The sequence below is a fragment of the Venustampulla echinocandica genome (genome assembly GCF_003357145.1).
Source record: "Venustampulla echinocandica strain BP 5553 chromosome Unknown scaffold_9, whole genome shotgun sequence".
In the NCBI taxonomy this organism is placed as follows: Eukaryota; Fungi; Ascomycota; class Leotiomycetes; order Helotiales; family Pleuroascaceae; genus Venustampulla; species Venustampulla echinocandica.
Window position 1 is genome coordinate 767,542 of NW_022474214.1, and position 11,634 is coordinate 779,175.

General features: G+C 48.4%; 4 protein-coding genes across 4 annotated transcripts; 2 read left to right on the top strand and 2 right to left on the bottom strand.

The window, feature by feature from the left end:
* Nucleotides 1–993: 993 nt before the first annotated feature.
* Nucleotides 994–3,297, bottom strand: BP5553_08996 (N-acetylglucosaminyl transferas-like protein component Gpi1; the record flags this gene model as incomplete). Its single annotated transcript, XM_032017619.1, has 6 exons — nt 994–1,001; nt 1,048–1,273; nt 1,331–1,425; nt 1,474–1,935; nt 1,986–3,111; nt 3,163–3,297. 6 exons carry the CDS (start codon nt 3,295–3,297, stop codon nt 994–996), a joined length of 2,052 nt encoding a protein of 683 aa, XP_031866262.1.
* A 1,369-nt stretch (nt 3,298–4,666) lies between these two features.
* On the bottom strand, nt 4,667–5,081 carry BP5553_08997 (putative MDM35 Mitochondrial Distribution and Morphology protein; the record flags this gene model as incomplete). Its single annotated transcript, XM_032017620.1, has 4 exons — nt 4,667–4,759; nt 4,818–4,888; nt 4,949–4,986; nt 5,041–5,081. 4 exons carry the CDS (start codon nt 5,079–5,081, stop codon nt 4,667–4,669), a joined length of 243 nt encoding a protein of 80 aa, XP_031866263.1.
* Nucleotides 5,082–5,462: 381 nt separating this feature from the next.
* Nucleotides 5,463–8,181, top strand: BP5553_08998 (Ribonuclease H-like protein; the record flags this gene model as incomplete). The annotated part of the gene is made up of 5 exons (XM_032017621.1): nt 5,463–5,825; nt 5,878–6,083; nt 6,269–6,602; nt 6,653–6,843; nt 6,894–8,181. The coding sequence occupies 5 exons, from the start codon at nt 5,463–5,465 to the stop codon at nt 8,179–8,181; spliced, it is 2,382 nt and encodes a 793-aa protein (XP_031866264.1).
* Nucleotides 8,182–8,985: 804 nt separating this feature from the next.
* Nucleotides 8,986–10,768, top strand: BP5553_08999 (DNA primase; the record flags this gene model as incomplete). The annotated part of the gene is made up of 4 exons (XM_032017622.1): nt 8,986–9,350; nt 9,400–9,597; nt 9,650–10,096; nt 10,144–10,768. The coding sequence occupies 4 exons, from the start codon at nt 8,986–8,988 to the stop codon at nt 10,766–10,768; spliced, it is 1,635 nt and encodes a 544-aa protein (XP_031866265.1).
* Nucleotides 10,769–11,634: the final 866 nt, after the last annotated feature.

The following is an 11,634-nucleotide window of genomic DNA, read 5'->3' on the forward strand; positions in this document are numbered from 1 at the left end:
AAAATAGTCAGACATGGGTCTGCTACACATGCCCGCACCGTCGACCTGCAACAAAGCTCATACTCATCCCCTTACCCCTATTTAGAACAGAGACTCATGATTCACTTGAGCGTCGAAACACAACGAAACCTATATCTCCTATTTTTTAAAGAGAGAAACATTGTTTACTTTGAACGTTCGACGTGCAACAAACCCCATCTTCACTCCATTGCCCTTATCTGATAGGGGGAAACATTGTTTGCTTTAAATGTTCGACATACAACAAAACTTCTACCCAACTCCTTACCCCTATTTAGAACAGAGAATTTTGATTCACTTATATATCGAAACACAACGAAAGCTATTCAAGTTGCCCCTTATTTAAAATAAGAGAAACATTGTTTATTTTAAATGTTCGACATGCAACAAAACTCCTACTTACCTCCTTACCCCCTATTTGGATTAGATAACCATGATTCACTTGCATGTCGAAATGAAACAAAATCTATGCCCGTCTTTTGAAAATAGGAGAAATATTGTTTACTTTCAATGTTCGACATGCAACAAAACTCCTACTCGCCCCTGCCCCTATTCAGACATTGTTTACTTTAAACGTTCGACATGCAACAAAACCCACACCCGCTAACCCTTATTTAGAACAGAGCGGGATAATTCACTCAAATGTCGAAACGCAACGAAATCCCATGACCACAGCCGTTGCCCCCTTAAGTGGAAGAGAACAGGATTCACTCCAGCGTTCGAGACGCAACGAAAATTCGAACTGTACTGTTTCTGTCTATCCTTAGAAAGTAGCAATGCTAGTAATGTACTAATGGGGACGTAATAGGACACATATAAGCGGGGTGGGGTAGCGCTGCAGGAAAATGTTGATTTCGTATTAATTAGGTAGTATTATCATTCCTCAAATATCCATGTGCCCACGTCCCTATCCATCTAGGAGTATATGCATCGATTACCAAGCCGTCTACTACCTTCTCCCATGTACCCCGCCATTTAAGCGCCTTGCATTATGAAGCCTCCCATCAAACACAGGTTTCTTATCCTTACTCGTTGTTGTGCTCGCTGTCAACGCATTCCACATACTCCCAATATCAGCACGGCGTGCAGGAAGCATGCTATACTGCAAGCTGTAGAGATTTTTGCGGTGGATAGGCGGCACAAACTTGCCAGTTGCGAGGCAGAGGAGTACGCGGGGGGATAGATAGTGTTTGCGGATGCGTTGACTAAGTTGGAAGTATTGGTGGAACATGTCGCGGAAAGTGAGTGGGACGGACTGGGCAATTTTGTTAGCCAGGGAGATGAAGAGATGGAGGGGATGTCAAAGAGTTACCTTGAGGTAGATGTATGAGGTTGGAGGGGGGTTAGGTGAGTCTGGAGAAGAGGATGCAAGCGGTTGGGTATCTTTAAGTTCAAAACGAATGCCACCTGGGACTGATTAGCACTCTCGAATCAGAAGGACAGAACAGGACAAACCTGGGAGTCTTCGGGAATCTTTAATTCGTAGCATGAGAGCAAAAAGCGGGAAGTGATTTAGGCATGCTAACAGCGTATCTAGAACTGCCTTGAGGGATATAATTGCCATTCGTGAACATGCAAATGTGAGGTAAAATACGATCACCGTCGGTAGGAGGAAAAACAGGAGAGTAAATAAGATGGTTCCTAGGAGTAGCTGGTCCAAATCATAGTCGCATGAATCGATTCGCTTTCTCAAGACATTATGCTTTTTTCCACGGAAGAGTTGGAAAAGGGAGAGCAGGATAGTGTATTGCCAGTTGAAGATTCGGGCGGATGCCATGTAGAAAGAGTGGATATGTAGTGTGACAATCGAAAGTAGATCTGAGAAGAGGGCGATTGGCATACTGGCGCCGGCAAAGCTGGAAAATCCGATGAACCAGATGAGATGTGGGAGGACAGGCCGAAGAGCTTCAATGCAACCTGTGGTATATTAATAACCAAAAATTCACTCAAGGGAGGGACACACGTACTAGCCCAATAGTCTATTACCCATAAGAATAGGTCACCAAGGAAGGCCGCAAGCTCATTGTTAAGCTTTAACCCAGCAGGCCAGTCCATCAACCAAGAAATGGTCCTCTGCAAAGCCGCAATCGAGTAACGGCTAAGGATATTGCTGATGGATTCGGCCACCCAGGCAGAATTATCGATGATGTAGGACCCCAGGGCGATGCCAATAATAACATCATTCGCAACCAACCAGAGGCTATTGTAGAATCTAATATAATCTGGATGGCTTGTAGTCACGCTTTCCCAGTCGTTTTTGCGTTTTCTTAGGGTGATATATTGCATCGGCCAATAACAAAACTGTTGGAGGCGGATCTCCACTTGTTGAGCTGTGGCCGATATGTCTTTCAACGCGGCGTATTCCGGCTTTGCTCTCCATTCAAGGACAAGAAGGAGTGCTTCGGCGACAACTCGATGACAGAGAAGCATGATGATAAACCCCCTCCGTATAATTGGATATATGTAGAGAGTAATCAAATGCCAGGTGCCTACCACCACGAAATCTCGCATGCTTGTTGCAGATTCCACAACCCTTTCCGACACGCTCAAGCTTCGCCGTGACCGTCGGCCAACGAGAGATATGTTCTTCTGTAGGAGCATGTGCAGCTCCCAGGAGCAGTTGACTTGGCTGACAATCCTTGGAAGTGCCAGCTCCTTTTGGGAGGGAGGGTGTTTAGCCACCGTATGGAGTTTTAACTTCCGAACTAGCTGCTTGGTCCGTTGCCTGTTCTTCAGCTCGGCGCGCTCCTCTTCCGCATCCATACTTCCTGGAGCATGGATCGCCATCTCGGCCTTATCCCCCAATGCTAGAGAGATAGGATCAAGGGATATGTATTGCATTCTACCTGGCAGCGGGCGCTCGAACATAATTATTTGTATTGTAGAGGCTCTAGCGCAAGAGATCTGTGGCTTTCTGAGATGTGGCCCAGTGGAGGCTTGGATTTGAAGCAATTCGACCTCGGCTTGTGGGGCGTTTGCAAGACCCAGAACATGCATTGATGACTGCCCGCACAACTCGAATATCCGCGTCATGGGATGACTGGAATTTCGAAACAACGTCCCAACCTTGAGAGCATTTTCCACACTGCGCGCCTAACATTATCCTGTCAGCAGGTTTTCCCGTGATTGAAGTGCCAAACCCACATCGACATCCTCTAATACTGCCACTACAAACACATCGAGCCCCGAATTTCTCCAGCCAACTATTATTCCTGGGGCGTCGGTTCTGGATAGATCCAAGGGCCAAAATATCCTCATAAGCCCATCATGATCGGGCATGACAAATCCCTGGCTTCTGCCACCCTAGAAGGAGCCCCGACGCCGCAACTGCTCGCGCGCAGATATACCGGAAGTCGAAGATCGTGGGTGCTGTAACCACATTAGCTATATCCAGCCTGCCCGATAGTGGCTCCCCTTACCAATTCCGTTTCCTTTGTTGCAAGCCGCTCTAGAGGTATGATGAAGAGGAAGAAGAAAACCGAGAGTATAGCGAATCCTTTTGCTGTACGTGCCTAAGTCCAAGACGTTAGAACGATCAATCGACTGAGGGAGAGGGAGAGCTCCGCTGCACGTACGACGACTCCGTGGTCCCAGGCAAAGATGGCCAGCTCATAAAGCCGGGTAACCAGATCCCACCGGGCAGTGATGTAGCCGGCTACGAAGATCGCAAGTGTGAGGATTGAAAAGGGGTGCATGAATCTCCTTCTACCACTGCCGCATCACTATTCTGCCCGTGTTATATTTTGGGAGTCGGGGTAATGGAGGGAGGTTTGCGGTCGTCGTGGGATACTAAGCTTCGGGGCTTTGTAACTTGTCTCAGGGGTTGTTGATCGGCCAAAACGGGGATGAGGGTTGTTCGGATAGTTAGAGTGGGATTTCCCACATCATGGAGGTATCAACAAAGCTGTGCCACAGAGGGTAGACTGGAGGATGAACAGGAGAAAACGGTGTTATTTTGTTTTGGTGGTCTCGAATTTCAATTTGACTTGGGAGTGTTGATATCGCGATTCGGGGCTTGGCGGAAATTACCTGGAGGCAAGGTTGCGGTGCTAAGCTTTCAGGCTGAATCACATGACGGGGATGGGGATTCTCCAGCTGTGGGCCAGGCCAGGCCAGGCTTTTTGGATGGATGCCTTTTATTACAGGTAGGTAGATAAGGCAGATTCCGTAGGTAGTTTGCCAGACAATAACTACAGCCACACAGGTTAAGGACAAGCAATCCGAGAAAACGATCGCGATGCAAGGTATTCGATCTTGGTAGGTTCTTAACATCTTGGCGTGGCTTATACCTAAGGTAGGTAGGTCCCTGGAATCTGCTACTATGATACTACGAGCCAACCGAGGGATACAAATCAGGATACAAGTACGGAAAGGCAAGCTTTGGCGGGTATTAAATCCGACCAGGACCAGGTATATTTTGGTACAGTGCTATGTTACAGCTAATATATGCACATCTAGAGCAGATAATGTCCATTCTTAAAGATTGAGCCGAGTCACTTGTAGGAGGAGGACCCGGCCAGATGCTCCGTTCCTATGATAACGCCTTGCAGATGCCGCGGTATACAAAATGGCGAAATGGTCCCCTTCTATGCGGCGTCAGTAAGATCTCCGGGCACGAAGGGGGGACTTGAAAACCGCTACTCACATTTCATTTCCTCCGCATGTTCAGTGTATCGTTCTCTTTGTGATCCTCTCGGGCCTCTTCTAGCATCTTGTCTATGCCTCGGTCTTTCAATGCAGTCTAGTGTCCCCATATCAGACACAGGTGGACATGTTAGACATCAATGGGGGGAACTGACAGTCAAACATTGCTTGTACTCCTTGAATAGACCAGCACATTCATCTGTAGTGCCTTTGCCCCTTAGGTACTCTAATGAAGGAGTGGCATTAGCCTGGAGATTTTGAGAGAGGTGGGCATGACGCTACGCACTCTCGCTGTACCACTTCAGAAAGCAAGAATCATAGCGTCTATTGACCAGTCAATATCGTGGGCCGTTGCAGCACTCAGGATGTAGAACTCACTCCTTTGCGTCATTGCATTCTGGTGCCAATGACGCCGACATGGCGGAAGACGCTGGACGTGGCCTGTACTGCGCAGTTGAGCCGCACGATATAGGGAGCTTAAAGCTTAATAGCCCTGCTTTGCCATGAATTCGAGGACTTATAAGTTGGACTAGAACAAGAACAAGAACAAGAACATCCAAATCGTGGACCGGTATCAGTGTCGTCTCGCTACAAGGGGCAATAAGAATCGGGGATCCTCCCACAGTACGCACTTCGTACTCGTAGCGCGCCTGCAAAAGCTCGTCTGGAGCGGTCGGCATTTGCCCTGGCCGATATCTGGACAGGGATGCGAGGCTGATTATTTTGTGACTTCAAACTTTCCACCACGAAAACCGCACCCAACAGATGCAGATCCAGACCCAGGCGCGCAAAGGGACGATATGGATCAATCGCAGGACTTCAAGTCCTTGCAGGAACAGGTGCAGGCCGCGCTGATATCGACCACCCGGACAGCAGGTCAAATCTCGTCAGAGGACCTCGGATTCCAGCGCTCGCTGCACCCTGAAGTTGGGACCGCCCTCGATGAACAAAGCGCGCGACTGCTCGCATTGTCTACGGGTTTGCTCAAGTCTGCCGCCTCAATAGCAGAACTGCGTGCACCGGTTCTTGAAGACAGCGACGATGTGGAAAACAATTGGCGCAGCGTGGTGGACGTCATCGATTCGCTGCTGGAAAAGACCGACACCTGCCTGGATGAATATACTGGCATGATCAAGCGCAAAGATCAACCAAACCCTGACCAAGTACGTCCCGTTCTCAATCCCATATGTCGGATGTAGACTTACCAAGCTTCAGCCGGCACCGAAAGAGAAGAAGTCGCCCTTTGCTTTAGGCAATAGCTTTCGCACTCAGAATCTCGTTAAGCCCCAACTTGCGTTCGATATCAAGCCGAACAACGATGACGATTCCCCGTGGCTCCCTTTGCTGACGTCGAAACCCCACGCCGTTGTTCCTTTGGAGAAAAGCCTCAGTACAATTGTCAATGAATTCGGCCTATCAACGTATGATTACGCCAATTTACTACCTTCCCCTACACTTCTTTCCCCCACACTTCTTTCCCCCATATTCTACGCCTGAGGGTTTAAGCAGGTCACAAAGAAGAAAACGATGCAAGCGCATGAATAGACTGAAGGAAAGGTGGAGCGGGCGAAATTCGGAAAAAAGACGATTCTGACAACCATTTTAGATACAAACATCCCTACGAAACAGAAATATTGCAGCTCCAATACCCAGACGCAGTCTACCAAAAGGCTGACCCGATACCATACCAACCCGTTGACACGACTTCAGCGACCTTCGTTGATACCGAAGAAGGCGTTTTGCAGATGTTGAATGAGCTCAAGGGTGCTAGTGAAATTGCCATTGATCTCGAGCATCATGACGTTCGCTCCTATGTTGGTCTCGTTTCATTAATGCAGATCAGCACTCGCGAAAAAGACTGGATAGTCGACACTCTCAAGCCTTGGAGACATAAGTTGCAGATTCTCAACGAAGTCTTCGCCGATCCTGAAATTGTCAAGGTATTTGGACCGGTTCTCTCACTATTTGAAATGCCCGTCTGACATTATAGGTTTTCCATGGCGCATTTATGGATATCATCTGGCTTCAGCGAGATCTAGGTCTCTACGTTGTTGGATTATTTGATACCCACTGCGCCAGCCGAACGTTAGGATATGCAGGCGGAAGCTTGGCCTTCTTGCTGAAGAAATTCATTGATTTCGATGCCGACAAAAAGTATCAGATGGCTGACTGGAGGATCCGGTAAAGTTCTTTATTCGATACCCCATATCCACTTGCTAATAATCTTACAGACCATTACCAGAAGAAATGCTTTACTATGCCAGAGCAGATACACATTATCTACTTTACATCTACGATAATATCCGTAATGAACTAGTAGACAGGAGCAATACTGAAATTCCAGATGAGAATCGGATTGAGCTGGTTCTTCAAAAGTCCAAAGATGTCTCACTTTTCCGTTACGATCGTCAAGTATATAATGCGGAGAGCGGTCGAGGGCCTGGGGGTTGGTACTCACTACTGGTAAAAACGCCAGCTCTCTTCAACAACGAGCAATTCGCGGTCTTCAGGGCTGTCCATGAATGGCGGGACAAAATCGCGCGAGCCGACGACGACAGCCCGGCCTTCGTGATGCCGAACCATGTCGTCTTTAGCATTGCGAAGTTGATGCCCATGGATATGGTCGCCCTTCTTCGGACCGCCCATCCTGTCTCTCATAGCGTGAAATCTCGCTCGGGAGAACTCCTTGCCCTCATCAAGACGGCTAAGGCTCGAGGGAAAGATGGTCCAAGCATGATCGATGTGCTTCGTCCTGACTCTCTAGGTGCCGCAGCCAAAGCAACCATTCCCGAAATAGATGGCAAACCTAGGGGTTTGCTGGAGCCACTAGTTGCTGCAGGTGAGATTCGAAGCGACAATTCGACATTCTGGGGTGGCGCCTTTGGAAGTAGTATATGGGATGACTCGACCCCGGCTATGAATGGGGACGATCTCAGACTTGCTGTGCCCTTACCCCAACTTTCTTCTGAAATATTTGCAGCTTCAAATGGCTTCACATTGGAGAACCCAATGCTGAAGGAGGAGCCTATTATGTTTCTATCTGTGGAGCCTAGTAAGCCGGCCAAGGCAGATGACGAGCCTTTCGTCCTCAAACGTGGAGCCAAGCGAAAGAGCGATGACATGGAGGAACTGGAGGAGCAAACTGGTGAATACGACATCTCACTTAACGATCTGGAGGATGAAGAAGGAGGTTTGACTAAATCCCAACGTAAGGCGCAACGCCGAGCGGAAAAGAAAGCGAAGAAAGAGGCGAAAAAGGCAGCTAACGGCCCTGCAAATGGAGGCCGCTCTTCTGGGCCAGACAGTAGACCGGATGATGATGAAGATGAAGAGCCTTTCGATTATAGCAAAGCGGAGTCCGTGCTTCATTCGAAGCGGAAGGGCGATGAGAAAATGGGTGTGGGACGGAACAAGAAACCAAAGCCGTTTGATCCTTATGCGAAGAGCGGGGATGCCCCTAAAGGGATGAGGAGGGCGCAGACGGAGCGGGCTGGGAAAAGCCATACTTTTAAAAGGTGAAATGGGTTATGATTATGATGTATACCTGCGATGAATGAGACAATGGCTCTCTGAACTAAGGCATATACCCAAGGAGACTCAAGAGTCTGTAGATGGCTGAGCTCACGCTCGGAGAAGATGCGGGCCGCCTTTACTTGTTGGGTCGCTGGGTTGATCTTATGCGATCTAGCTTTTATCCATATCACTCCTCTTCAAGTAGAGGCGTGATGGTTTGATTAAGGTGGTCTTGGAGGAGACAAGCCACCCTAAGCAGGTCTAGTCGTTACATATGCGTAGCCTTCATAGATGCAATAAAACGCAATTACTACCGTATTAATTGGGATTTAAAAGTCCCCAATATCGCTCCCTAGCCTACGTAGCTACTGATACAATGGTTGGGGGAAGTAATCTAGGCGTTCTATATATAAATAGTATGGTTAATCAGTTATGTATGTGTACCTACTTCACATAGTCTAAGATAAGGTTCGCTAGGTCTACAAGCCAGAACTTAAGTAATACTAATACCAGAATGACAAAGATAGCCTGACATAATAAGTTACTATGCCGATTATATTTCTGCCTTGCCTAAATTGTTTGTATACAAAGCACCTGCAAATACTACCGGACTGTACAAGCTGAACAAAATTAACGAGGGGCAGGATCTTATCTTATCTTAGCGTAGAATAAAGAAAGGGGTTGTTGCGACCACTTAACGCGAGCTTACGAAGTACAAGCTCGGACGCGACTGGACGCGACTTGTTTTTCAATACGCGACTGCGTGAACAACATAATAATAACCTCGCTATCAACGACACGACTGCGAACATGCCCCATTCAACCTCGACGGAAATTTCACGCCCAGACGACCCGGAGAAAATGGACGTTGAAGGACAAACTGAAAACCAAGAGGCGCAAAGCCTACCAGATGCCCCAGCGTCAGACAGCCAGCCACTCAATGGGAGTCCTCAGGCAGTTGAGGATGCCGATAGTAACATGATATTGGAGGGCAATGATAGCAAGGAGGAGAAGACAGCAGAATCGCCAGTTAGGTCTGAGGTCAAGCCTGAGATCAAGTCCGAGGTGAAATTGGAGGAGCTCTTCGCGGATATTGAGTCGGATGGGGAGTTTCCCAGCTCCATGAATAAGGACATAAAAGCCTCAAGTCCGCCGGAGGCACCGTCATCTCCAGTGTTAGTAATTATGCTCCGACCAGCGGGCTTGGGCTGATTTTAGCTGTAGGCATAACGGGCCGGCCACGGGGGCATCGGACACGGAGGTAATGCGATCCTTCTATCAGCGTCTTTTCCCGTGGCGTTATCTTTTCCAATGGCTGAATCACTCTCCGACGCCTTCGAACGATTTTGGCCACCGAGAGTTTGCATTGACATTGTCGAATGACGTATATCTTCGATATATGTCATATCCTACGGCAGATCTGTATGTTGGAACTTACCCTGACTACTCTAAACGCGAAGCTAATAATTGAAAGTCTTCGAAAAGATATCCTTCGCCTTATGCCCACCAGATTCGAAATCGGACCTGTCTACTCTTCTAACCCACGAGACCGCAAGACGCTGCGGAAGTCGTCGTCGTTCAAGCCGCTTGCAAAGGAGTTGGTTTTCGATATCGATATGACAGATTACGACGATATTCGAACGTGCTGTGACAAGGCCAACATCTGCATCAAGTGCTGGCAATTTATAACTATGGCCATCAAGGTTATGGACGTTGCTCTGCGAGATGATTTCGGCTTTAAGCATATCATGTGGGTATATTCAGGTCGAAGAGGCGCCCACGCCTGGATATGTGATAAGAAGGCTAGACAGATGAGCGAGCAGAAACGAAGGGCGATTGCAGGCTATCTAACAATCGTAAAAGGAGGAGCACAGGGCGGCAAGAGAGTCAGCATAAAAAGGCCTTTACATCCGCACGTGGCGTATGACCCTCGTGTTCGAAGTTAATTCCATGACTAACAACTGCTAGACGGAGTCTTGATATATTGAAATCACATTTTCAATCCGACGTACTCCACGATCAGGACCCCTGGGAGACGGACGAGAGATCTGATCGCCTCCTCCAACTTCTACCTGATAGGACCTTGAACGATGCATTACGGAAGAAGTGGAGCTCGGCGCCTGGACGACTCTCCACCGCGAAATGGGCAGATATCGATTCCCTAGCCAAATCTGGAGTAAGCAAAACCTTGGATTCAAAAGCCCTACTCGAGGCCAAGCAAGATATCCTTCTCGAATATACCTACCCCCGGCTCGATATTGAAGTCAGCAAGCAACTCCACCATCTTCTCAAAAGTCCGTTCGTTGTACATCCTGGCACTGGGCGTGTTTGCGTTCCTATCAACCCCAAGAAGCTCGGGGACTTTGACCCTTTTGAGGTGCCAACTGTGATGGAGCTTCTAACCGAAATCGATGAGTGGAGCCGGCCGGAAGGGGAAGGGGAGGCCAAACCCGTACCAGACTGGGAGAAGACCAGATTAAAGCCCTATGTGGAGTATTTCAGATTATTTATTGCGGCGTTAATGAGAGATGAGCAGGATATCAAGGTCAAGAGAGAGCGGGATGAGAATGCGGCAGATGCTATGGAGTTCTAGGGAATTGCATTTTGGGTTTGGGGAAGGAAGGAGAAATGGATTGGCGTTCGGGGTGATGTATGTGTTGTGGTGATTCTGTTAGGTGTGGTGAATACCTACATAGGCACCTACCTTATGGAGGGTATCCCGTGCTGGATGCCTAGAACAGAAAAGGACAAGCTGTTCTGGAATATATATTGTAACCAACGGCACTAGGATTGATGAAGTGAATGAAGAATATACCTTATACAAATTACCCAAGTAAGGTAGGATCCCCCATCACGTGCCCCCGCCCCTTTTTACACTGCACCAATGGGAGAGACCGCTCTTGGCACCGTCGGCTACAGTTCCCAGCGCCACTCGCCTCAGCCACTCGCACCCAAGCGAAGCCCAAACTTTGAACCTTTGCTTTGCACCCAAGCAATACTTCCTGCTTGTACTTCGTACCCTTAACCTCGCCCTCCGCCAATTGTTCAACCTCAACACCAAACCTTGAAAGAAAGACAGAAAGAAACTTCATCACAACGCAACCCTTCCTCAGCCCACCTGGTCTACTACAACAACGCAGCACGCTCTTGGTCACTGAAGATCAATTCGCAACCTCCTCATCAGCTCGCAGACGTCCTGCCACGCAAAACCACCTCCTGCCAACTCCCCGATCGCCGCATTGCCCCTCTACTCCTATCTTCGATCGTGCCTGTTCACCTCCCCCCAGGCTACCTTCGAGGTCGCTCTTCTACGATACCGCGATAGTCCTCCATGCGATCCTCGATATTCTACTGCGATCAATAATCAAATACTACACCACACCTCCTGCACTCGATCTTAAGCGTCGAGAATATCCCCGAACCGGCATCTTCTTTCAGTTCCATTATACCATACACAAA